General features: G+C 51.3%; 1 protein-coding gene across 1 annotated transcript in view; it reads right to left on the bottom strand.

The window, feature by feature from the left end:
* MYH9 (myosin heavy chain 9) overlaps nt 1–27,609 on the bottom strand; it is a 94,114-nt gene that overhangs the window by 51,441 nt on the left and 15,064 nt on the right. Inside the window, exons 2-3 of the mRNA XM_060111699.1 lie at nt 9,316–9,667; nt 4,762–4,918 (exon numbers count right to left, since the gene is read on the bottom strand). Coding sequence (XP_059967682.1) covers nt 4,762–4,918; nt 9,316–9,648 — 490 coding nt within the window. The 5' untranslated portion in view covers nt 9,649–9,667. The remainder of the gene's footprint in view (nt 1–4,761; nt 4,919–9,315; nt 9,668–27,609) is intronic.

Raw genomic sequence — 27,609 nt, 5'->3', positions numbered from 1 at the left:
CTTTGGGCAAAGTTAGTTAATGTTTCTGGGCCTGTCCCTTTACCTGTGATGCAGGAGGATCGTCCTCAGATGTGAAGAGAACGCTCAAATTCTGCCCTTCCTCGTTTACCCGAAAAGGTTAGTCAAGCACCAAGAGGCCTGTGGACACTCATCGGGCCCTTGGCGACCAACCACTCCTGGGGCAGCTTCCGCTGAGAAGCAGAGGTGGGATTAGTGCAGAGCGAAGGGTTAAATAGTTCTTGGATGAGTTTAGGTCTGGACTGAGAGCAAACCCTGCTGCCACTCCCCCAGAAATGCTGGGAGCTCATTAAAATACCATAAAGTCACCGAAAGTGAACCAAACCTGGCATTCTAACTAATTAACAAAGAAGAGGGTCTTTTTCTTCTATTCCTGGGGAGATAACTGAGCTCAAATTCTTCACCTGGCCAGTTCTCCTATGAGAACACACACACTCTTTCCCACTGAGGGTGGAAGCCAGAAGCGCCCTTTCCCCACCCAGCCGTGCGTCTGACAGACCACGTGCTGCTTCTCCTGAATTCCCCGGGCAGCCCTAGGTACCCTGTCCCTGCAGGGCGGACGTCTGCCTTCTGCTCGCTCTCATTTTCCCAGCCTTCTGCACTTTACAGAATCCTGAGGAACGGTTCAACCACAAGGTAGGAAGACCCAGTAATGCCCAGGACAACAAATTAACCAAACGGGAAAGCCAGGGTTGGGAGGGTGAACCTACCAGGTCACTGCAACTTTCATTAAACCCGAGGCTGAGGATTAAGACAAACAAGACTGGGCCGGGCACGTCTGGGCTGTGCTGCAACCATTTATTGACATATACCTGCCAGCCCTTCCACAGGAGCCGACCTCCACGGTGCCATTCCGACCACCCTAGGCCTCGGCGGCCACACCTTCCTCTGAATTCCCAAGACAGCCGACACCTGCCGCAGTCACGCTGGCACCAGGTGTAGGTGGCAGCTTGTCCTGTTATACAGCTTTGGCCACAGATCCCTGTGTACAAACATGACTGTCTCTCCACCTGGATTGCCATCGCCTCCAGTGCCAGAGTAATGTATTCAACCTCTTAGTATCCCGGCACTTTCCAATCTCCTACCTCCATGGCCTAATCCAGAATACAATATGCTGCCATGCCCCAACCTGTGCCCACGGCAGACAGCACTAATCTATCCCAGCATTCCTTGGCACTGAGTCTCAGATCCTTTGTCAACACAGGGTTAGGCAAGGCACTATTGATGGGAGCTGACACTTAGAATAAAACCAATCTGCAATGCTTAGTCCAGTGGTTTTCTGCAGTGGGGACAATTTTGTCCCCTAGGGAACATTTGGTAGCAGTGTCTAGGGGCCTTTTTGGCTGTCACAACTGCAGAGGGAGGGTGCTGCTGGCATCGAGTGCGTAGAGGCCCGGATGCTGTGAAGCATCCCATAATGCTCGGGACAAATTCCCCCCCCACCCCCCCTCAAAAAAAAAACAGTGAATGGATATCCAGCCCCAAACCGTCAATGGTGCCAAGTTTGAGAAACCCTGGCTTCATCCGACAAATAGGTAAAGTAACCATATAATTCATCATCCAAACTGGAGTGCTTCTGAAAGTGAGAGAGGGCAGTGTTAATACTAACTGCAAGACGGCAGGCATAAATCAGGACTTACAGGCAAACCAGAGCATTTAAGAGATGAAAGACGAGGGAGGTCCCTAGGAGACGTCAAAGAGATCATCTCATAAAAGTCTCCAGACAAAGCCACCAAGTCCCCTATTTGGCAGAATAAATGCTAGTATGTCATAAGCCACAGCCAGCTCAGGGAGGAAATCTTTTTCTAGTTCTTGTTTAAAGAAAAAGCAGAAAAGGAACTGTCTGGCTGTGGCTTTTAGGATGTAAGTGTCAGAGAACAGACCTGTGTGCCCCAAAGCCAGAGGGGCAGCATGTGCTAATAAGTAAGACACGTTCTCCAAAAGAGAGGCACTGATTCTAACAGCCTGCAGACCCCAAGGCTCCACTGTCCATACCTGGCTCAGGGCAGGCACCAAAGGCTCCGCTCGAGAACTTCCTTTACTGGTGAACCATCTTGTCCTAACAGGGGTAACTTCTGTTAATTAACTTCCTCCCTGTCCCGAGAACAAGAACTCTGTTGCTGATTGCTTTGCAGGTCAACCGTGTGCGACAAGAGGGAACTTGGAAACGTCCTCGGTCAACATGGGGGCTGAAGAGCTGCACCGAGTCCAACATGAAGCAGAAACGGGCAAAAACTTCTCAGATTGAGGTTTAGAAAGTACCCAGCACCTACACAGATAATTTTAAAAAAGCAACAAGACCTTAGGTTTCCTGTGCCTGCAGATGTCCAAAAGATGCAAACACCCACCCATTTACCCTCATAATTTGGGGTGGCTCCTCAGTTCCCATCAAGGCCATTCCATTATGGTCAAGACTTCCTGATCAACACAAAGGAAAGCTCCAGCCCTCTGCAAGTTCCCCCCTTTTTTTTTTCCCAATTATATCCAACTTATAGTGCTGACTTTTGCCCCTCAAAATTCTTTGTGGTTGTTGAACACATAATAATTGGGCGAATCTCTTTGGGAAGAAGTCCCACAGATTGTCAGAAAAAAGGCTGGCAGTTCAGTTCCAGAGACTCCGACTCCTGGCACCATGCTGTACATCACTACATTATTCTTATCATAATGGCTTGGCAAGAAGTGAAAAATCCCACTTGCAAGAAAACCTTTCAGGTCTGGGATCCAAGTGTGGGAACATGCCCTAACTCAGTCGTGCAGAGCTCAAGAATACTCCAGGGTGCACTTCCTGCATGAGGCCAATTATGACAGCAAGGAGAAAACTGACTCATAACCTCTAGAGACAGACTCAGGCTCTTCTGGAATCCCACAGAATGTTCTCCTACCAGACTGTTCTAGTTAGCACTCTGAAACAGACATCCTACTTTAAAACTAAAGGGCTGGCTTCTTCAACGAATTTTGATAGACGTGAACATGAGCCAAAGGGTAGGCCAAACTTGTACAACCTACATAATCCACCAAGCTTAGCAATGAAACACCTTCCACAGCACTATGTGGATGGTACAAGACAGACCCACATGTTGACATTTTAAACCACTAAACCAGGGACAAAGTTGTTAATAAAATAAGACTCATCACCACCACCACAGCCTAGATTGACTACAAAGTTTAAAGAAAAAAAAAAGGATGCCCATGTAATAGGACATGAAAAACCACTATCAATACAAGATATGAGAACATAGCCCTGTGCTAGGTAGTTGACTAAGCTCTGAGAATATAAAGGCAACATGGGCCCAGTCCACACCTAAGTCAAAGTATTACTAGGGCTAGCCCAGACATCCTCCCAGGCTGGCAGTAATGCTTCAGTCGTGTCTTTAACAAAAGACTAGAGGCTTGCCAGCTATTGCAGGGCAGATGGAACAGGCATGGTGGCTTCAAGCAGAGAGGCCTACTGGAGAAATGTAAGGAGTTCCATGTACCCAGCAAGTTGGAGAGGTAGGCAACAGGCCAATTACAAAGGGCACCGTATGCTGCTGGAGGGTTTAAGGGTTATCTTTGGGGCAATTGAGGAGACCTTTCAAGAGTTCAAATCAGGGGTTTGATCAGATTTGCATTCCAGAAAGACGACTCTCTGATAGAAGCACAGAGAGAGGGCTCTATTAAGAGCAAAGGTTAAGAGGTCACAGCAATAGTACAGGCGAAAAATTGTAGAGGCCTGAACTAAGGCCAGGGCCACAGAGACAAGAGGGGGAAGGAGGTCAGAAATGTTAAAAGAGATAAAATCTATAGAGCGCGCTGACTGGCGTGGAAAAAGGGGTGAGAGGGAAAGGGGACAGTGTAAGATGAGCCAGGTTCCAGGCTTGGGTGACTGGGTGGATGGAGAAATGGCAGCCGGGAGCAAGTGGCTGGCAGCAATCAGCTAACAGAGCCGGTCCTCAGCTGGAAAGTGATGGCGAAACTGCTCGAGTGGATGGGCCATGGTCCAGAGGATGAGACCTTAAGAAGCACCAGGTGTAGCGGGGGAGAAGCATGCAGATGGGCAAGGCAGAGACTAGGGGAACCAGAGAGTCACAGGAAGGAAGGGCTTTCAAAAGGAAGTGGGTAAGACTGTCCAATCCCGGGAGAGGTTAAGTAAGATAAGAGCTCAGAGCTCCACAGAAGGGAGGGTGGCCTTTGTCAGACAGAATGGGGGGCACGATGTGCAGGGCAAGGAGTGTGGCTGAGAAGTGTTGAACAGAGGTAGTAAGCATGGATACTTCCTCTAAAAAGCTCCACTATGACTGGGGAGAGAGAGAGCAGAGACAACCTACAGTAGGTCACAGGATCCAGGAGAGACTCTGTGTGTTTTTTTTTTTAAGGATGTGAAAACTCAAGCATGTTTCCAAACTGTGTAGAAGAGAAGAAGAGGTGAAAATAACGAAGGAAAGGAAGTAACTGGTAGAAGAGGGGGCCTGGAAGTCAGAGGACTGGCATAGGGCCTCCTGACAAGAATGAGAAATTGGGGAAATCATTAGGAAATGCATTTTTTAAAGCTTCTTGAACATTCTATCTACATACAAACATCTCCTTTGATAGCCACTGGTCTTGACTCTCACGCAATGGCTTACAGACCTCCACAATGCACGGCCCCCTCACCAGTGCCATCAACACCAATCCAGCCATAAGATCACCGTGAAGGAGCACCTGCAAAGGTGCCAACAAGGCTAGAGGTAAAGACTCAGCCCCTGGGAAGGCCACGGCACTCACCTTGCATCATACTCCTGTAGGCGGTGTCGGTGATGGCGTAGATGTGGGGAGGCATCTCATGCCTCTTCTTGCCCTTATACATTTCCACGATCTCTTCAGAGTAGATGGGCAGGTTCTTATAAGGGTTGATGACCACACAGAACAGGCCTGAGTAGGTCTAAAAAAAAAGAGCGGCAAACAGGAATGGGTTAGGAAGTTTGATTCTCAACGTCAAGCACATTTTGTGGCAAAATGCCTGCTGCCTCTAAGGACCCCGAGTCAGCCTGATGTGAAAGCCCCCACCGGAGCCCCTGGTTCTCCGGGCCCCACTTCGGCAGACCTGCCGAGGCGTTGGGGCACCAGCACCATCTCTGCTCTTTCAGTTGGGGGGAGCCTCCCTCGACTGCAAGACTGCTGCCAGCTGTGCATGTCGACAAGCGTGTGCATCGGGCGAGATCTGGGGCAAGCTTCGTGGACAGTAGGAGTCCAGTTACGAAACTCACTCAGATCCAAGGACGATAAAGATGTGTTTGGCATCGTGAGAGATGCACAAAGGGAAAAGGATTTGGCTGCAGCAAGCAAACTGTGTGGAAATACAAATTATTCTACCCTTAAGGACCCTCTGAGATATTCAAGCCTAAACTTTCCCAGCACTGGGAAAGACTCATGGCACTCCTCAACAACCTAGGATCCTTTGTGGGATAACAGATCACTGACAGATACCTCTCTCCCTGGAATCTTCCAGAGACACTCACATGAAAATCTCTGAAAAACTTAAAGACTGGGGCTTCCCTGGTGGTGCAGTGGTTAAGAATCCGCCTGTCAGTGCAGGGGACACGGGTTCAAGCCCTGGTCCGGGAAGATCCCACATGCCGCAGAGCAACTAAGCCCATGCGCCACAACTACTGAGCCTGTGCTCTAGAGCCCGCCTGCCGTAACTACTGAAGCCTGCGCACCTAGAGCCCATGCTCCACAAGAGAAGCCACTGCAATGAGAAGCCTGCACACTGCAACGAAGAGTAGCCCCCGCTCGCCGCAACCAGAGAAAGCCCGTGCGCGGCAACAAAGACCCAATGCAGCCAAAAATAAAAATAAATAAAATAAAAATAAATTGATTTAAAAAAAAACAAACTTAAAGACCACGTTCATGTCCCCTGTGAAACTTCTCCAAGACTCAGGTCTCCAATTTTTTTTTTTTTTTTTTTTTTTGCGGTACGTGGGCCTCTCACTGTTGTGGCCTCTCCCGTTGCGGAGCACAGGCTCCGGACGCGCAGGCTCAACGGCCATGGCTCACGGGCCCAGCCGCTCCGCGGCATGTGGGGTCTCCCCAGACCAGGGCACAAACCCGTGTCCCCTGCATCGGCAGGCAGACTCTCAACCACTGCGCCACCAGGGAAGCCCTCAGGTCTCCTCTTGAAGGGGAATCCAATTCGCCAACACTCCATGTGAGGCTCCCAAGAATATACCCGATACCCCAAGTCTGAGATGACCAGATTAAAATCAGACCCCAGAGTTAAATCTCAGCAAGGGCAAGTTTCTTAACCTCCCTCTCCCTCCATTTCTCAATCTGTAAAATGGGCACAGGCAGACTAGTGGATCCTCACTGAGTGGTTATGAGGATCACAGCACCCAGCACAGCCATGGAGAGAGGCTCAGAGTAGGTCAGGAAAGCAATTTCTGGTGGCAATGGTCTAGGCAGATCTGCCTTTCTTCAGTGTCCTCTTTTTCTAATAATTTTCCTGCTATTTTTTTCTTCCAAGATCCTTCTCCCCGACAAGAAAAAAAAGACAGACTCCTAATAGCTGGGCGAGACCCCCTGAGACCACCCAGGTGACGGGTGCTCATTGTGGGGGGACAGCTTTCTTTAGGTAGCTGGAGCAACCCAAGCACCTCCTCCCTAGGAAAACAGGCCACAGGCCCAGAAGACGCCAGGCGAAGCGAGGCCCGTAAGCCATGACTCACACCTGCAGCCCCGACTGTTAAGTGACGGCTGAAGGCCATGAGGCAGTTCCTGGCAGAGCTGGGAGCAGACCTAGGTTCCACAATGCCCCCAGTGCAGACCTCCTTGGTCATGGAAGCTGGTTCTCCGAACTCCTCACATCTTTTTGTTTCCCTCGCTACAAGTGGCCTCGACCCTCACTGTCCACAGTGTTGCCCCTCGATCCAACAGAAGCCAACATCTGAGGGGCTGGGTATGTGTCAATCCAGTCCCTTCCACCCTGCCCACTCCAGTCTCGCCAAAACTGAGGGTGGATCTTGTGGCTGAATCCAAAGACAGGGTCCACACAGGAGCCAGTCGGGAGCACAAAGGCCCTTCCCAGCACTGGCCAAGGGCTACAGGTCTTGGACTTTTCAAGCAGAAGTTAGGTTGAAAGCAGAACTCCGGAAGGACCCACCAACCACGCACAGGCCCCGTGCAAAAGAGCAGCTGAGCTTGGAAATGAACAAGTGTGCTTGACTGCCTCTTCTGCTTGGAGGAGGGGATGCAGGGCCCTGAAGTTCCTTCTTCCTGGGATAATCAGTCAATTGTTCTCCCTCCAACTACTCTCTTCAGGAGGTACCAGGAAAGCTCTGATGCAAAGAAGTCTGCACGAGGTGTCGGCAACCTGCAGCTCGGGTATTACGGGAAGACGGAAGACGGGAGCACAGCGGGAAACCTCTGGTTTTCCCTCCATGACTGTTGGGTGGGGCTGATAGCAGGCCAGGGGGCCACGAGGTCATCCCAGGAGATCAGAAACAAGTGAGCTTTGTTCCTGGGGTTTGAGAAAACCCACACTCTAGGAAATCCAGCCCGATGAAAGCGAAGGACATCGTGGTCACACATTTAGGGCATGCCACAGGGCCAGATGTTTGGAAACAGCTGGTGGTGACAGCAGAAGGGGCCTGGGTTTTACTAGGACAAGCCTTTCTGACAGCTGGGTGGGCAGATGGTCCCATGGGGCGGTTCAAGAGGACCTCAAAATTCTCTGGGCTAATCCCATCAAATCAGTGGATGATGAAACTAAGCCCCGAGGAATGAGCACTGCAGCTCAGGTGGGAGGAAGGGGCTGTACTGTGAGCTCATCCTGCTGGAGGCCCGTGGAGGCGCAGACACTGAACAAGGGGCTCTGCTCCCACATGGCCACACCAGGGAGCTGCTCCATTCACAGGCCACAGAAGCTCTTTGTGCCCGACTGCCCCCTGCCCCCGGGCCTCCCCCCACCAAAGAAACAGACAGAGCAGCTGTGGCGCAGAATTAGCCACGCTCCCCACAACGCCAGGCAGACACACCGCACAAAGGCTCCCGGGGTCGCAATTTGGAACAGCGTGTGCAGAGAGGGGGCCTGTGAATGAGGCAGCGCCCCCTGCCCAGGCAGCCCCACCGAGCGGCTCTGATCTCCCCGCAGCTCTGCACCTGCTGGGGGTCTCCATTAGGGCAACTGCACAGACAATCGACGTCCTTCTGGTGAGGATGCCAAGGAGGAGGCTGGACTGAGGATCTGCGCACGGGAGATGCCAGCAAAGAAGCAAAAACGGGAGTTAAGGCCTAACGCCTCCAGCTGAAGAGTTCTGGAGAAAAGGCTCAGGTCCTGCCCACGAGTTGTAGGCGCAGGTCCATGCCTGCCTAGAGTAAAACCCACACTCTGAGAGATGAAGCAACTAACGTCGAATGCACTTTCATAACTAATATTTCCGTTTGCAGCCAGCTGATAGGCAAATGCAGGCCACCGACTTGTTTCACACTCAGCAATGCTCTAACAGGACCCAAGCTGAACAGCAACACCCATAAAAGGCTGAGCAGAGGGTCGGAATTACCTTCACCTACGACAAAAGGTGGCAGCTACAGAGCCTCGGCTCTGCGCGAGCCCAGGGCTGGCTGGTGCTTTACAATGCTTTCACGAGTCCTCATAGATGAGGAAGTGAGGCCCCACGTAGCCATGTCAAATGGTCAGGAAGGGCCAAGACTGGAACCAGATCCTGGAGGCTCCAATTCCCATGACCTGAATCACTCTGCTTTACTGAGCAGGACCCATTTCTTAGAGCCAGCGGAGGGGTTCTAACGTAAGCAGTTGAGGATGCCAAGGGGGGAGAATTCCACTCCCAGACAACAGCACTTAGCTCCCATCTCCCCTCCACAGACAAGCAATGCTTCCTTTAAGGCTGTTTGTTTCTCTGCAGGTCACTAATTCTGAATTTAAGTGGTTAATACCCCGAGGGACAGGGACTTTAAATTTGGTCCATACAATATTTTCATCAAGACAGAGATACTGAAACCCGAGTTCCAGTCTCAGGCCTGCCAGCACCTGACTGTGTGACTCTGCATAAGTCCCTTGCCCTCTCTGGGCCTCAATCCTTCCCACCTGCCATATTAGAAGCCTGGGCGAAGCTGGTCTATAAAGGAGGACTTTTCCACTTAACACCAGTCAGTGTATCTCCTTCTCGGTAGGTCCTCCCTCCCGCCTACAGCCCCACTCACTTATGTAAATAAGCCCTGGAGCCTCCCTCCCGTGCAGAGCCCGCCCACTTTATGTAAATGAGCCCTGGAACCTCCCACCCGTGCAGAGCCCCGCCCAGGTGCAGAGCCCCACCCACTTACGTAGATGAGCCCTGAGTAGTAGCGCTCCTTGAGGTTGTGCAGCACCGAGGCTTCGTTGAGGCACGTGAGCTCCGCCATGTCCTCCACCTTGGAGAACTTGGGTGGGTTCATCTTCTGGATGTCATCCTTGTTCACCTTCACCTTCTTCCCATTCTCCACCAGCTCCACGATGGCCTCCTCGCCCATCTCCTCCTTGAGGCTGGCGGGCTCAAAGCCACTCTTGTCAGAAGGCACCCATACCAGCTTCTTGGCAGCCCAGTCGGCCTGGGCCAGCGGGTTATTGATGAAGTTTTTATCCACATAGAGATACTTATCGGCAGCTTGCTGCGCCATGGTGACTTACAGCCAGGACCTGAGGGAGAAAAAAAGGATACAACGTTAGCTACAACTATACCAGCCACAAAGAGACCGCTCACGTCATGTGTTTGCAAACTGTACAGCATTATAATAAGTAAAATTATACATAACCAGATTGTACAATTTGTCAAAATCTTCTCGCCCTCTACTTTTGGGAGAAAGATGTACATCACTGAAAAAACAAGTTGATATCAGAGATTCTGTAAGGAATTAATGGTAAGATGTATCCCAGGATCAATGCACAAACAAATCTATAAACAACGATTGTGCCAAATGATATGCATAATAAGAATCTCAGACAGATGTAATTAGAGTCACACTAAGCTACACCTGCTAAGGCAGGAAAGTGATCACACACTTTAAGAGGACTTCCAACAAGAACACATTTCTAGGTAACCCAAAAAAGGCAACTGACTACAAGTGCACAGAGTGGAAGTCTCCAGTTTAAAAAACTTTTTCTTATTTCATGGAGTCAACCAAGAGAAGAAAACACAACACCAATATGTTGCCAACAGATTTTAATTCCATCGCCCCAAGAAATAAGGCGAGAAGAAAAGAAGTCAGGCTCCAGGACACATCGTGGAGAGTAATGAGTACTTCCCTTCTGAGGCACTAATGTAAAAAGGCAACGCTCATAATTTATGGGCCAGGAGAACATAAGTCCATGTGTGTTTGCCTTTTTTGAAGCTGATTTGCAAAACAAAGATGATAAAATAATAATCCCTCTTATCTGAGTGGTTTTATAGTTTATGAAATACTATCACACACACTTCACTATCTCAGAAGATCCTCCTCCTAACAACTCTGTAAAGTGGGTAAAGTACGTGTTATCATCCCATTTTACAGATGAGGAAACAGAAGCTCTCTGGAGGTAAGGGGCTTAGTCCAGAGTTACCTAAGAAGGACTCCTACTCTCTGTGGTCTCCCATAGTCTAACCACAGTACTTATTCCTGCTCAGAGGCTCAGGCTGAGATCAGCTGGGAGGACAGCTGCTTTGAGTGAACCAAAAGCAGGACTAAGAAACCCTGGTCTAGGGACTTCCCTGGTGGCGCAGTGATTAAGAACCCACCTGCCAATGCAGGGGACACAGGTTCGAGCCCTGGTCTGGGAAGATCCCACATGCCGCAGAGCAACTAAGCCCGTGCACCACAACTACTGAGCCTGTGCTCTAGAGCCCACTAGCCATGACTACTGAGCCCGCGTGCCACAACTACTGAAGCCTGCTTGCCTAGAGCCCGTGCTCCACAACAAGAGAAGCCACCGTGATGGGAAGCCTGCGCGCCACAACAAAGAGTAGCCCCTGCTCGCTGCAACTAGGGAAAGCCTGCGCGCAGCAGCGAAGACCCAACGCAGCCAAAAACTAAAAAAAAAAAAAAAAATTAAACTAAATTAAATTAATAAAAGAAAAAGAAACCCTGGTCTAAGACAGAGCCAGCCCACAGCCACCAGAGGAACAACCCAGAAGCTCACTGACTAACTCATGACACAGGGAAGCTTTTCCGTTGTGAGATCAAGGCTCCCTCCCCAGGCCCAGGAAGCCAGGAGGACCCCAGATCCAAACCCAGAGTCTCACAGTCTTTCATGCTTCTGATCCCAACAGGAACTTGGATGCCAAGGAGGCTGAAGGCTTGGGAGGCAGAGAACAAAAGCAAAAGTCTGGGCTGCCCAGGCCTTCTTATCTGGGCTCATTAAATGGTTTCCAGATCAAGGCTGAGGGGCTCCCCTGGACTCACTCCAGGAGAGGCTGTTTTCCAGGAAATGTGCTATAGCTCCCACCCACCACAAGGGAAGGCAAATCCAAGGAGCAGAGCCTGGCAGCCTCCCCAGGAAGCTCAGCCAGTGCCTTTGTTTACATTCGCAGCACAAGCAAACCCTGGCAGCCCCTCTTGGGGGACCAAGGGGCACCATCCACCTGAAAGGACCACCCCCAGAAGAAGCAGGGAGGGCCCAGAGTTAGGCAGCAGCAAACAAGGCAGGAATGGGATGGCTGCAAACCACCTGGCCAGCCTCATCTTCCGTGTGGGTCTGGAGGCTAGACAGGCCCAAATCCAGCTGTCCTCACCTCCACACTGGCCAGTCCGTTCAAACAAATCAAAGGCTTCTCTCTGCCAGAGTAAATACCAGTTGTCTTCTGCCTCTCTGCCGTCCGTCTGACCATAGGCCAGTCGTCCTCTGCAAAGTCCTAGCACCCAGGGTCCCCAAACAATCTCCCCAGTCACGTCACCACCATGCTCGAGAACTCGCAACAATCACTGAGCACAGGGCCTCCCTGGCTGCTGGTTCTCAGCCTTTCTTCAGACCTCAAACCCGGAAAGGAGAGGACAATCTCCCATCAATATGCAAAAAGGGATTCACGTCAACCCTGTCCCCCAAAACCCCAAGTCCACTGCTCGTTAGGAGTTCCACCAACCCAGTCCAGTGAAGGCACCCTTTACAAGATCACTCCAAGAGAAGGGGGAAAGGGGCCAATCATTAAGTACCTACCTACCAACATCAAGTTTGGTTTATTCCCAAACTCACCTAACCATCAGTCACCCTGGGAAAAAAAGCTCTTATTTTCCCCAGTTTACAAATGAGGAAACAGTCCAAAGAGGCCAAGTCACTTGCCCAGAGTTGCCCAGCCCAGTTATGGGCTAACCCAGATCTGCCTGGTCCCCAGGCCTGGCTTCTTCCCAGCACACTTATGCCTGGGGTCTTGCAAAAGAAGTCAGGCCAACATTGGGGCTGGGCTGAAACCGTCAGTAAACTGAGGGGAGCACGGGCAGCACAGGGGAAGGCATCCCACAACATTCAGCAGAGATTTACTGGGCATTATCGGGCAGCCAGGGAGGCTGAGAATGAGTCTTCCTGGTATGGACCATGGGGCCTGTCAAAGAGCAGGGCAGGGTGAAATCCAACATTCTCACTCCCTCGGCCTGCGACTGTCAACAGTGAATGGTCCCTCGGTGATGGCAGAATGACTTCTGGCCCTCATCAAACTCCAGTTCACCCCAGCAACTCCAACCCTGGGGGAACCTAGAGCAAAGAGTATGCGGGCTACCTCCAGGTTGCAGGCCCTGGGCGTTTGGCCTTTGGCCTACCCTGGGAATCTGGGTGAACTGCCAGGCCCTTTCGTCAGTGAGCCTGCACTGGAGGCCATGAACATTGCAGCAGGTAGCAGGGGAAGACTCCACCCAACCCCCCACCTTCAGCTCCTGGTTCTACCCTACCTTCAGGCCTCAGTGGGAGGGCAGGGGGCAGGTACAGGCCAGCACTGTCTACCTCTGATAGCTATCTGAGATTTGCAGGCCAAGCCATACTTCCTATAAGAGTGAGGGGTACACCCCGCCCCCTCAGAGCTGAAACGGGCTGCGGCCCTCTGCCTCCAGCGAGGCCAAGCCGCCCCTGGACAGTGGGCTCGAGGAGTCCCCACTGGCCTCAGCACCTCTCTCTGAGCAGGACTTTTCATTAAACACGGCTGCTTGACCAGGCCAAGGACAGAGCCGTTTGGTTTCAGCGACTATGCTGGAATGATGTGGGTTAGCAGCAGTGCCCAGGTCAATACATGGGGCTAGACCGGTGGGGAGAGCTGCAGAGGTCACGATAAACAATGGAGTTTCTATTCAAGAGCCTTCTCACCAGGCCTGGACAGGAACATCCACATTCAAGGTTTTGGGGGCCACAGGGCTGCAGCTGAGCTCCTGTTTCCACCTGTGTCAGGTAGAGGCTCCTGGGCCCCAGTGGCTGCTGACTCTCGTGCGCCTGGCGGGGAAGCCAGCAGACAGGTTAACACTCACCTCTAAGGACGCAGGTGGAGCAAGCCGCCACCATCCAGAGCTGTGAGCAATGAAGGAAGGGGCTTTATAGAAAGGACACCAGGGAAACGACTGCCTGATTGCGGCAGCCAGCACACGCCACTTCTCCCCGCCCTGTCTTGGGACCATGCTAAACAGCCTCTGAAATTTTTTAAAAACTGCATGTAACAGAACAGTTTACAAGATGAAAGAAAAAGACCCCCCACCAAATTCCTGACACTCTCCCCACAAAAATTAGTTTTCTCTCTCTTTTTTTTAATGGTCCCTTCTAGTCCTGGCTCATAGAAACACTTGATTTTTAACTATCTCAGGCAGGGAGTTTCACATTTTGTATTTTCCCTCCTCACTCTGACCACTTCCCCACAGGGCCATAGTCTGCTTCTTGATGGTTTTTGTCCAAATGCTTCATTGTTACAGGGGACAATGCAGAGGCTCTGAGAGGAAAGTAACCTGTTGTTGACACAGCTGGGGGGGGATGAGGACTCGAACCCAGGACCCCTGACCCCAAAGCCTCATTAGTAATCACTTTTAATGGCTGCATGATATTCCAAAGTGATTTAAAAAAAACTACCGCTTACTAGTTGTTTTCCTCTCATCTAATGGACCACCTTGAGATAAGTTCTCAAGTGGAGTTATGGGAGCAAAGGAACATCTGTCCGGGTGTTTTTATGGCCCCCGAGGGTACACTGGTGTGCACGGCCACTTGCGCAGGGTACCCACGTGGCAGCAACCACACCAGCACTAAGAAAACTGTCTGCAGGAAAGAGCTCGTGGCTCAGATTAGGGAACCTCGGAAGTCCTGGGAAGTTGTGGGAATCAGCAGGCCAGCAACGGGTTAAGGAGAAAGGAGGCGGCTCTGGCCCATTGGAGATCAGATCAGGCCAGAGCCAGCCCTTTCCCTGCCGGCTTCCTGCGGGTGCCAGTCCAACTCCAAGAAACCCAAGTAGTTGCCTTTTTAGGCCATAATCGAGAGGACACAACCAGAGGCTAAATTAGGATTCTCAGGAAATGATGAAACTGCAAGTAAATAGATTGACCGAAAACCTCTGCTTTTAACACGAAATGTCATTCCTCGATTATTTGCCTTCTCCCCTTCCCCCCCAAAGATCCATTTGGATCTTTTACTCCTTCCTGTTTTCCGAAGGAATCCTCTCCCTCTCCCTCCCTCCTTCCTTCCCTCCCTTCCCCTTGGTTGGTTCTCTTTTGTACTTGCTTGTGTGCTTGTTTGGAAAAGAATCTGCCAGCCCCTTAAAGACATAATTTATTGTACTAGGACAAATCAGTGGTCCAGACACTGTGAGCTTTTCCATTCCTAGATGGTAGAATTTATGTAGCCTTCCACAGGCCAAGTTCTAGGCTTGGAGTTTTCAAAGCCATCACAACTCATCTTTTTTTTTTTTTTTTTGGCGGTACGCGGGCCTCTCACTACTGTGGCCTCTCCCATCCGGACGCGCAGGCTCAGCGGCCACGGCTCACGGGCCTAGCCGCTCCGCGGCATGTGGGATCTTCGGGGACCTGGGCACGAACCCGTGTCCCCTTCATCGGCAGGCGGAATCTCAACCACTGTGCCACCAGGGAAGCCCCATCACAACTCATCTTAAAGCTACCATCTTAACTCATCTTAAAGTACTGAGAGCCTGCTACTAAGCTCTCCATTTTCTCACTCAGTCCTCACAATCATTTCATAAGGGGTATGTCATCATATTCATATGACAGGTGGGGGAAATGAGGCTCAGACAAGTCACAAAAGCCAGGTTCAAACTCAGAGCCACTCGGCTGCAAGGCCCTGCTCAGTTTCCACTTAGACTGCCTTCCCGCGAGCCCTCCGCGGCCATGGGGAGGGCACAACCTTAGAACCCCGCTGGGTAAGCAAACCAGTGAAACGGACATTAATTATAATTATGCCAGCTCTAATTATGCCAGCTCGAGGCTGCAAACCCCACATCCCCTTGTGCTGGTTTGTACAAGGGACTCTTCACATTTCCACCTTAAATTGGCAGAGCTAAAAGTAAGGTGAGGGCCGTGACCTTGGGGGAGCCATTCAAGTTCTCTGAGCCAAGGTTCCAGTTCAGAGACCCAGGCAGCCTCAACCCAGACACCAGAGCCCTGTTCCAGCTTAGTCACTGATGTACGCAAGCAGGCCCCTTTAATTTTTTTTTTAATCCCCACCCCCGTCCCAGAGAGCACAGGTAAGCAGGCCCCTTCTCTTTCTCCTTATAGCCATTGCTTTTGAGTGAAATGAAACTATCGAGGTGTCTGAGTTCCATTGTTAAGGAAAAGAATTTTAAAAAGAATAGATACATGTATATGTATAACTGAATCATTTTGCTGTACACCTGAAACTAACACAACATTGTTAATCAACTATACTCCAATATAAAATAAAAAGTTAAAAAAAAAAAAGAGCTGGGCTTCCCTGGTGGCGCAGTAGATAAGAATCTGCCTACCAATGCAGGGGACACAGGTTCGATCCCTGGTCTGGGAAGATCCCACATGCCACGGAGCAACTAAGCCCGTGCACTGCAACTACTGAGCCTGCGCTCTAGAGACCGCAAGCCACAACTACTAAGCCCGTGTGCCATAACTACTTAAGTCCACGTGCCTAGAGCCCATGCTTGGCAACACAGAGAAGCCACTGCAATGAGAAGCCTGTGCACCGCAACGAAGAGTAACCCCTGCTTGCTACAACTAGAGAAAGCCCGCACGCAGGAGCAAAGACCAAAATAAATTAATTAATTAATTTTAAAAAACAAAAAGGCCCAGGTGATTAATGGAAGACAGAAAGCAGCCACGCTGAGGGCAGGGCAGGGGGGAGCGCGTCCATGGCTGGGCCAGCTCACCCCATCATAGTGCATCACGTGCAGCAACGAAGACCCAACACAGCCAAAAAATAAATAAATAAAATTAAAATAAAAATTTTAAATTAAAAAAAAAAGAGCCTATGAAAGCACCTGCTGAAGTAATATAGAAATTTTCAAACTCATAAGATTTACTTATTCAATCAACTAATACATACTGAGGCTCTACGTGCAAAAATACTGTGACAAAGGTGCAAAGGACCCAAGGAGCTTGTAATGTAGTGAGATGACAGGATAGACACGTACCACTAGTGACAGTGCCAATTTGGGACTTTATAGAGAGCACAGAGTGGACAGAAAGCAAGCTCCTTGGTTTCCTCTCCCTTTCACAGCTGCACCCAGTGCCAAATATGGTGGGGGCCCAACAGATAGGTTGGCTGTATGGATGAAGAAGAAGTACTGCTGGCCCTTCAAATCCGCAGATTCCACCAACCATGGATCAAGACTCCCTGAAGGAAAACAGAGGAACAAGCAACTTGCTTGCAGGAACAGAGAAAGGGGTGATTCAGTGGAAAACTTGGAAACTCAAGGGAGAGTTTCATGGAGGAGATGACATTTAAGCTGGGTCCCAGAAGATGGGTAGGATACTGATCGGGGAGGAGGAAGATGACCAAAAAGTATTCCAGGCGCTTCCCTGGTGGCGCAGTGGTTGAGAGTCCACCTGCCAATGCAGGGGACACGGGTTCGTGCCCCGGTCCGGGAAGATCCCACATGCCGCAGAGTGGCTGGGCCCATGAGCCATGGCCGCTGAGCCTGCACGTCCGGAGCCTGTGCTCCGCAACTGGAGAGGCCACAACGGTGAGAGGCCCGTGTACCGCAAAAAAAAAAAAGGTATTCCAGGCCAAGGGAGAAGATATAGTTTTTCATAAACTATGAAATTATGTGATCAGTTAAGGCAAGGTTTCTCAGCCTCAGCACTATGAACATTGGGGGCCAGATAATTCTTTGCTGTGGGGCCTGTCCTGTGCATTGGAAGATGTTTAGCAGCATCTCTGACCTCTATCCACTGGATGACAGAGGCACTTGGTCCCCGGTTTTGACAACCAAAATTGTCTCCAGACATTGCCAAAGGTGGGGAGTGGGGGGAAACTGCACTGAGTTGAGAACCACTGATTTAAGGGATTAGTATGAACAAATGTTGCATCAGGGACCCAGACCTCTCCTTAGTAAATTCTCTCCCAGCTCTCAAGGGCACAAGCCAACTCTCCTTAAAACAGAAGTCCTCAGAGCAAAGTCATTCCCAGGACCCAAACAATGACCATCATGGATGGTGCTGTCACCCAGGAAGGACTGTCCCTTGTAATACACTGTATTTTAAGGGATATGACCACTACTGGACTGTACTTAAAAGATTCCTAAATGCCCAGTTAAAAAGAATAAATCAGGGCCTCCCTGGTGGCGCAAGTGGTTGAGAGTCCGCCTGCCGATGCAGGGGATACGGGTTCGTGCCCCGGTCTGGGAGGATCCCATATGCCGCGGAGCGGCTGGGCCCATGAGCCATGGCCGCTGAGCCTGCGCGTCCGGAGCCTGCGCGTCCGGAGCCTGTGCTCCACAACGGGGGAGGCCACAACAGTGAGAGGCCCGCATACCGCAAAAAAAAAAAAAAAAAAAAAAAGAATAAATCAGGCAAAGGAGGCTGATGTACTTCCCCAGACAGGACATGAATCTCCCTCAGAGCCTCCAACACGGCAGCTCAGGCAGTGATTCGCCAGCATCAAGAGGCCCAGGTGAGGGGCTTCCCTGGTTGCGCAGTGGTTAAGAATCCGCCTGCCAATGCAGGAGACATGGGTTTGATCCCTGGTCCGGGAAGATCCCACATGCCGAGGAGCAACTAAGCCCGTGTGCCACAACTACTGAGCCCACGTGCTGCAACTACTGAAGCCTGCACACCTAGAGCCCGTGCTCCACAACAAGAGAAGCCAGCGCAATGTGAGGCCCGTGCACCGCAACGAAGAGTAGCCCCCGCTTGCTACAACTAGCGAAAGCCCGCGTGCAGCAGCAAAGACCAAAATAAATAAATTCATTAATTAAAAAAAAACAAAAAGAGGCCCTGATTAACGGAAGACAGAAAGCAGCCACATTGCGGGCAGGGCAGCGGGGAGCGCATTCATGGCTGGGCCAGCTCACCCCATAGTCCTGGGAAATCCATCAAAAGCTATTTACTGGATGGTTTTGGCAAATCAGAATTAGTCCCAGGGAGGGAATTCCCTGGCAGTTCAGTAGTTAGGACTCTGCATTCTCATTGCTGAGGGCACGGGTTCCATCCCCGGTCGGGGAACTAAGATCCTACAAGCCGAGCGGCATGGCCAAAAATTTTTTTTAAAAAGATAAAAAGAAAAAAGAAAAAGTATTAGTTCCAGGGATGATACCCAGGTGAATGTTTCCCACCTACCAGAGGGACGTCTCCACCTGGTGGACCCACAAGCATCATCACACCTGAACTCCCCCCACCCTCCTCTCCCCAAACCTGCACTCTCTTCTAGGTCTCCATCTCCGGCTAAGACACTGTCCTTCTGGTCACCCAAGACAGTCACTGTAAATTCCTCCCCGGTGGATTAGCAAGCCCTCCACCAACCTCATGGCCAGCACCCCTTCCATACCAGGCCTGCCTCCAGTCCTTTCTGGGCTGTTACAGCTGCTCCTGGCTGGCTCTTCTTCCCCTGCATCTTCCACCTCCTTCAAATCCAGCCTCCTCACTGCCTTCATGATGACTCAGCAGCTCCATTTCTAGGCCTGCTACTTTCTATTTTATTGATATTCCTAGCCCAACCAAAACAGTTCAAGGGCTCTGCGACTTCCCCAAAATAAAATAAAATCATCTCTGCACGGTAAGTAGGCCCTTTGTGACCCTACCCATTGATCTCCTCTGTGCTCCTAGCCCTCCCTCTCCCCCTGCCCTCCCTTTGTGGTGCTGCCTAAGCCTTTCCCAGCTCCCTGTAAACAATTCCTTCACATCCCACTCTGCTTACGCCTCCGGGCCTTCGAAGAAGAGGTGTCCTCTGCACCAGGAACCCTCTCTCAAATAGCTCCATGCTCAGTCCTCTGATTGCTGTGAAAAGACTTCCCTCACGTCCCTCCCCTCTGGGCTCTGTCCTGTATCCACTGCCGTAATCCAGCAGCTGGATAGTCATGATGTGCAGTTTTATCTGAGGACAGGGACCGGCTCTCATTCATCTTCAAACGTCTAGTGCAATGCCTGACTTGGAGCAGGTGCTCAGTTAAAGTTTCCTGAATGAATGAATAAGGAGCAAGACGAAGAGGAGGCAGGAGGAGTAATGGGGAAGGTTTTCGAAGCGCTATGCAAAGAGGCCAGAGAGTACAAGAGCTGAAGTGACAGGGGGAGCAGAGCTGAAAGCACACACCAGGGTCGCAGCCACCTTATCTGTCTTCTTTGTTACAAAACCTGAACCATTTGTGGACTAATTTTTATATCCCCCAAACAAAAAGGGAAAGAAAGCATATTGGGGCTTTCAACCCACAAAGAGAAATAGTACTAAAGGTAACTTACTGGACCCCAAGAAGCTCTGCATAAGGTTGAATAAACCATCTCAGTTTTCTGGAACCATCTAGCACTCCCTGATTAACCAAGATGGAGGTGCCTACCATCTACCACCAGACATAGCAGACAGGACCTCAGCTGGGGTGGCGTGGCCTCTGCCCTCATTGGGAGCCAGGAAAAGCCCTGGGCCACACTTCCTGCCTCTCCTGTCCTTGGTCTGCATCTGCTGAGCAAGTGCCACAGGCACATTCTCTGGTATCAATTCAGAGCAAAGAGACAGGACTTGGAGAAGCCACTGCCTCGTGGGGCACCGACTGCAGATCCCAAGATAAAATGTTTGTAATGCACCATGATGGAAAGGAATGGAATGGGCATGAATTTGGAGTCGGATGGCCCTGAGCTTGATCCCCAGCTCATGACTCCTGTGATCTTCAAGCTGGAAACACCTCAATTTCCTAGCTTTAGAAAGAGAAAAAAGTATGGACCGTCAACCATTGGAGGAGTTGTAACTCAACTTCCTAGCAAAGAATCTGACATTTACTAGGAACTGCCTCCCAACTCCTCTGTCTTGTCCTCCTGACCTGATTAATCCTAATCCTTCCTGGAATCATACCTGGGACTTACGAAAAAAGCTTCCAGAAGCTTGGTGACTCTTTCTCCAGGTTACGCTACTCCACAGAGAACAAGGTGGTGCAATCCGGTGACTCTTAGCCACCTTAGCCTCCTAAGTGATTTGCACGAGGGGAGAGGGTTTTCTGGCCAAGGAAGGTTGGAAATGCTGCATCCCATAGCCCTCCTGCTGAGCCGCAATGCACACAAAAGGTTCTGAGAAGCCTACAGTAAGGAAACCCACTTCATTTTGCCCACTCAGGCTTAACGCCCAGGAATATCCTTCAGTAAAATACTTCTTGATGCTGGCCTGGGAAATGCTGGACTGGTGGGATGTGTGCAGGAGGCCTGTGGCAGAGGAGGTGGGGTTGAGTCTGGCTTGGCACTGACCAGTTGGGTGACCCTTGCTGGGCAGCTGCTGTCAGGCTCAAACATGATAATGGACACAGAAGTCTTCGTGCATAAACACAGGGGCTGTTCAGCCACTCAGCCACCCAGGGCCAACCTCACAGCAGCCCCCCCACCCCGAGGTGCTCACTCTCCCCAGGCTATGAAGGGGGGAGGGGCCCCCCAGCTGCCCAGAGCCCAGAAGCTGCTGAGGAATGGGAGAATGGCGGATGGGCCCCTCCCCTCCCCACCTCAGGAATGTTGTTTGCTTACAGAAGAAGCTGGGACTTGTTTCCATTAGCAGTATTCCAACCCAAGCCTGTATCGATGCTTAGCAGATAAGAAAACCAGACCAGAGACAGGCCAGAGAGGAATTTAGCACCAGAGCCCCAGATCCCATCCCCTTCGCCCTTCCCTCCTCAGAGGCCATCTGGAGGGGCTTCCCAGGACTCCTGAGTTCCCCAGGGAACGCCGAGATACAGGGCCTGAACCCAAGGAACCCAGGCCATCAAAAGTGACACCAGACTTGAGTATGCAGATTTCCTCCTCCTAGTGAAGCATAGGGGGAGGGGCAGGGGGTGAGGACTAGGGGGCGGGGGCAGCGGGGGCGTGGGAGGGAGTAGCTGGAGACTGGGGGTGGAGGAGGAGGGGTGCACAGCTGCTCACCCAGTATCTTATCAGCCATGTTGAGGAATGTGGACTTTATTCTAGGGACAAGGGGAGGTGGGGGAGGGTGACATCACTGGATTTGTATTTTAGAGACCACCCTCCCTGACCTCAGTTTAAGAGGGCAACAAAAGAAGTCAGCAGCTGGAAAGTACCATGGACCAGCCAGGAGGGGGCTTCCAACCTGAGAGGAGAAAGAGTTCCTTGACAAGGCTGGGGAGAAAGAGATCACATGCCACACGAGGGGGGGCAAATGGAGGCAGACTTCACTCTCTGAGCTACCACTCCGAACAGCCCAGCTCAGGGAGAACCCAGGCAAGAAGAACCCTGGCAGTCCATGCCCACTGCGGTCACTTCCTCCTAAGTGAGAAGTGACCCAGCATCCCAGGAACTCTTTGGCCAGTGTTACCAAAGTGTCTTGGGCATATATCTCCTGCATCATGTGTCAGAGACCAAAGTGCCTGACTGAGTCTCCTCCACTAAGATACCATCCTGTCCTCAGGGCCACAAGGTACATTTTTAATGAATGAATCAAGCAACTAATCAGGGCAGGAAGCAGAGCTTGAAAACAGCTCTGCTATTTAAGAAATCCACCATTCAGAATGACGACCTTTCCCACCTAAAGAGAAAGATCTCTATGGCCTTTAGAGCCCAACCAATTCCCGCAACCAGTGCCTCCAACTACCTTATCAGCCCCATCTCTCCTGTCCCTTGCCAGACACTCTCATTCAAACACGACTCCCAGACTTCCCTGGTGGCGCAGTGGTTAAGACTCCACCTACCAATGTAGGGGACATGGGTTCGACCCCTGGTCCGGGAAGATCCCACATGCCACGGAGCAACTAAGCCCGTGGGCCACAATGACTCAGCCTGCGCTCTAGAGCCCGTGAGCCACAACTCCTGAGCCCGCGTGCCACAACTACTGAAGCCCACGCGCCTAGAGCCCGTGCACCTAGAGCTCCGCAACAAGGGAAGCCACCGCAATGAGAAGCCCGTGCACCACAACGAAGAGTAGGCCCCGCTCGCCGCAACTAGAGAAAGCCCGTGCATAGCAACGAAGATCCAACACTGCCAAAAATAAATAAATAAATAAATTTATAAAACAAACAAATAAAACATACAACTCCCCAGAAGACAGTCTTCGCTTCATCACAATTCTCCACTCACCCAGGCAGCCTTTCCTAACACCCGGTATATTATTCCTCTTTCTCTCTCCTCTCCCCAGGCCTGCTCCAGCACGGTCTGCCTTATACCAGAACAACCAGAACCTCTCTGCCTGTCCCCATCGTCCCTGGAACTCCTTCAGGTGCTGACTGAGCCCAGGGTTCAGAGAGAGGGTCCTCAGTCAGTCGGTGCCTGTGGACGTGAACTCGACTATTCAGAATGCTTGGGTTTACAGCTCACATTGTGTCTTCTGGAACCTGGCTGTCCAGCAGAATAACCATTCCCTCCTAACCCCTCCTGCCTGGTGTCAAAGGAGGGGACAGGCACATCAGCAGTGCAGCTCTCACTCAATGGTAAGAAGCTGGGCGACCAGCTGCCAGTAGATCTGCGGGTAAGTTGTCTGCACTGGATGTTGACTTTGCTTTTAACTGGTTCAATATTTGTGTAGTGAGATCACACATGTGCCTCACCTACTCGGTAATGAGCTTCCTTCCACTCGGCTGCCCAGGAGAAATTGCAGAGAAGCAAGTCGTTTCAGACGTGGTGGTGGGGTCCCCCGCAAAGAGCAAGGTGCATATTATCCTCCCAGATGCACCCCCGGGTTTGACAAGGTTGACAAAATAGCTTGGCTGACTTCTCATCAGGAACGGTGCACGGACACACCACCCTGTCCTCCCGCAGATAGAATCTCCTGAATCCTCAAGAGCTTCCCACACTCACACAGGGGCGACACAAACCTTCAGATTCCTGCAGTCAAGTTATTCCTTCCCTTTGGTTCTGCTGATAGGACGGTTTTTCTTTCCCCAAGCATGCATGCAAGCACAGTTTGCTGAAACCCAACACAGAAAAATAACCATACTGAGAAGATTTAATTATACGGCCGCAGTCTCAATGGGAAAGTGCAGCACGCTGGTTTCCTGAGTCCACATCAGGATGGCTGAGAAGCCCAACTTGAGGTCAGAAACGAAAGACAAGTTTGAAGACCACTCCATCCAGGACCCACCAGGTCTCTGGCAGCTTGTTATTCTGAGCGATATTCAAATGACAGAAAAAACAAAATCCCTGAATATCGTAGCCGCTTCCACCAATAGCCATCCTGATCCCATTCTGCTGGGCTGAGAGCTCTAGGGCCACGATGGATCCCAGTCACCACGAGGTCCCTGATGACAGACCTGCGTAGGTGCTGAGTAATCCCTAATGAACTTTAGAAATGGGGAAGGTTCCAGTCTCCCAAAAGGTCCCAAGGGCCAAGCTCAACCGATTCTCTGCCACCCATTCTTAAAGTGCCTGAGGATAAACCCAGTAACCCTGCATCTTATTTTCCAAACCTCAGTGATTCTCTTTAGTAGACAAGGCAGTAAAGGCCCAGAATGGGCTGAGCCTTCTCTGTGGCCATTCAGGATCATATCAGCGTCCTCATTCTTCTCCACCACCCTTCCAGCTAAATCTGATGTACACTAATCTCCGTTTTGTTTCTAACTGACACACGACTGGCTAGAGGTCAACAACATCTTCCTGAATTGATCAGGCAGTCTTTTAAGTCGGCCCTGAGAGGAGAGAGACCTTCCAAATGGTGATAACTTATTCATGACCTTTACGGAAGGCGTCTTAGAAAGAATCAGACTCAGGAGACAGACAAGACTAGCTGGGGGATTGCAGACCCGTCACTTTACTAACAGAACAAACTGGGCCAGGTTGACTGGGCCCCTAGGCCTCGGTTTCTCCATGCATCAACTGGAGATACTACCAGCTGCCCCCCCCCACTCCCCGGGACAGCTGGGAGGACAGGAGGGCGTGGAGCTGTGCAGCCCCCAGCGGAGAGCTGACAGCCCCATCTCTGCAATGCGGTCAGAGCACGGCTCAACTCACAGGACTGTTGTGGGAACCAAAATGAGCTAAGGGAGGAGCGGTGCTTGGTGGCGCCCCGGGCCCGCCGGTGCCCCTCCCGGACGGTCTTGCCTCTTCTCTCAAGGAGTTTGTGTCACCGCTGAGCTAGCTCATAATGAGTCAGTCACAAATGCCGCCTTCACAAAGCCCACTTCGAGGGGTTTGAAGTCACATCCTGCCTAGCCTCACTCAGCATGATTTATTCCACCCCAGGAATGTAGCTCACTTCCCAGAATTTTGTGAAGAACTTTAGTTAAAGAGTTTGATCCTGCAGGGAGCTCCATTTACAGGCTCAGCTGCAGTGGTGGAGGAGACCCAGCTCGGCTCAGACCTGTCGGCAGGAACCACACAAGTCAGGGCTGAAAGACCCCACCCCACCCAGCCCCCCGCAAGAAGCATCTCATCCTGGGGGCGCCAACACTTTTTTAAAACTCTCAAGTCGAAGTAGAAAAAAATTATTTAAAAGCTTTTTATGGCAAATACGCAAATGTGTCAAACAGAAGCTTCGCAAAATGATATGTGCACACTATGCACTCTGATATTTTCCACTCGAGTCTATTTAATTCCTAAAACTACTGGTTGCCACCAGTAATCTCACAACCCACCAGTGAGTCTCAACTGACAGCCTGAGAAACACCCATCGGACCTCAGCCTTCACTGGGTATGTGAGTCTCAGACTAGGCCAGCGACTTGCCCAAGATCACACAGAGTGAAGTTCACAAGCAAAAGTTAAGTCCAAAGCCAAAGCAAGGCTGGGGCGGGGGGGGGGGGGGGGGGCGCAGCGGTGGGAGGCGGTGTCAAACCTCCAGCACGTAAGATGGCAGCTGTAGCAGCCCAGTCACCTGACATGGGCTGGACTGTTCGTCCCCCGCTGCTCCCATCATTTGATCCCGACACCCTCAGTAAAGCCATGGCAGGTATCCTACGGCCCCTGTCCCATTCCCTGCTCCCCACTGTCCCCCTTAAAAAAGAGGGAGACCGATGCTCAGGGAGGTGAAGTGACCTGTCTGGATCTGGGGGCTTAGGAAACATCTTTTGAGGACCTGGAGCCCAGGTGGAAAATCACAAGGACAGAAAGAAAGCCCAGTTTCTCCTGTATGCAGAGTAAAAACAGATCAAATCCACTACTATCAAAACATCACCACTCAAAGCTCCAGGCCTAGCCCCACACTGAAGAGATGCCCAGAAGTGCTATATTAAAGGCTTAATACAGATGAGATAGGAGAGGAAAAGCCCACCACCCCAGGAAGGGTGCTCTCCACACATTTATATCCTTGGGACAATGTCACCTAACCCTATAATGAGCAGACCCTCCTGCCTGATATAGCCTGTGTGTGTGTGTCTGTGTGTGTCTCTGTGTGTCTGTGTATAAACAGATATGCCTCTGCACATCTGTTTATACACAGACACACACACACACACACTCTCTATAAACAGGAAACCCAAAGTCCCCATTTCTCTAGATCAGCGGTTTTTAACACTTCCAGCCATCAAAGACCCCTTTGAGAATTGGTTGGAGGCTGTGAACCCTCTGTGTACCACCTTAGGGGGTCACAGAGACCCTCAAGTACAGTCCACGGACTTTTAGGAGCCCCCTGGTTACCAGCTCAAAGGCAAAGGGGCACTGGAGTGGCCTCCTTCTCCACCAAGGCAACGTGAACTGACTTCAGAGGGTTTTCTTCCTTCATCATCCTCCAGAGGGTTAAGCATCCAGAGGATCTCACAAAATGGGTCCAAGGGAGCAGGGCTGCGGTCGGATGGCCCAATAGTGAGAGTTTGCATGGGAAGCAGAGGACCTGGGATGGTGAGAGCAGGAGGCCACGTCCCCTGGGCTGCTCTGATCACTCTGGACAGCAGAAACAAAAAATCCAAAGCTGGACGGCAAACTGTCTCTCTTTCGTTTCCATCCCTTGGGCCTGTTCACCACTGAGCCAGCACGGAGCCAGGCCTGGGCACACACGCTGGAGGGCGGGCAGAGCCAAGCTCTCCAGAGAAGCCAGGCTGGACAAGCAGCATCCCAGAGCCTTCACCCTCCCGGGAGAAAATGACCCAAATACGAGCCACGCACGGGGTGAAGATAAAACCCACTTATTTCACACTTTACAAAAAAATTAAATGACAGCTCCTAGAGCATAGTGTGGTAGCACCCGTGTCTGAAAGGTTGGCCAGCCCAGCTGTCCTTGAGCAGGGAGCCTGGACGCAGGGATGACCTCACTACATCTGTCACCAGAAACCTGGCCGCTGCTTATTTAACCACCCGCTGAGAATCATTCCTTTGCCCGGGCCACAGGCTGGTCCCAGAGGGGCCAAGGCTGAAGCTGCGTGAGAGAAGCGGTGGTGGCCCCTGCCTTAGGGAGCGGCCAGATGCGGCCACACCAGCCTGCCCTGGGCGGAGCCTCCCCTCCCCCACACACAGACGTGCACACGCAGACGTGTGCATACACACCCCACAGAGGCTGTGGGATCAGCGCAGGATGGGACACATCCGGCCAACCTGGATGTGGGCACTGGAGTCTCCGTTCACTGGCTGAGGATTCTGGGAACATAATTTTTTTTTTTAATTTATTTTTGGCTATGTTGGGTCTTCGTTGCTGCACGCAGGCTTTCTCTAGTTGCGGTGAGCAGAGGTTACTCTTCGTTGTGGTGCGCGGGCTTCTCATGCAGTGGCTTCTCTTCTTGCAGGTCACAGGCTCTAGGCGCGTGGGCTTCAGTAATTGTGGCACGTGGGCTCAGTAGCTGTGGTTTGCAGGCTCTAGAGCGCAGGCTCTGTAGTTGTGGCACACGGGCTTAGTTGCTCCGCGGCACGTGGGATCTTCCCGGACCAGGGCTCGAACCCCTGTCCCCTGCTCTGGCAGGTGGATTCTTAACCACTGCACCATGAGGAAAGTCCTGGGAACATAATTTAACCATTCTGCACCTCCTTTTCTTCATCTGTACAGGAATCACAAAGCCCAGAGTACAGGACCATGCTGACACTTAGTTCTGGGTGCTTCTCACGTGAGACCTCACTACTGCACACGACAACGCAGACGTAGGTTCTGTTAGTGTCCTGCTTTGCAGATGAGGAAACCA

The sequence above is a fragment of the Mesoplodon densirostris genome, chromosome 11 (genome assembly GCF_025265405.1).
Source record: "Mesoplodon densirostris isolate mMesDen1 chromosome 11, mMesDen1 primary haplotype, whole genome shotgun sequence".
Taxonomy (NCBI): domain Eukaryota; kingdom Metazoa; phylum Chordata; class Mammalia; order Artiodactyla; family Ziphiidae; genus Mesoplodon; species Mesoplodon densirostris.
This window is presented reverse-complemented; position numbering and strand designations above follow the sequence as displayed.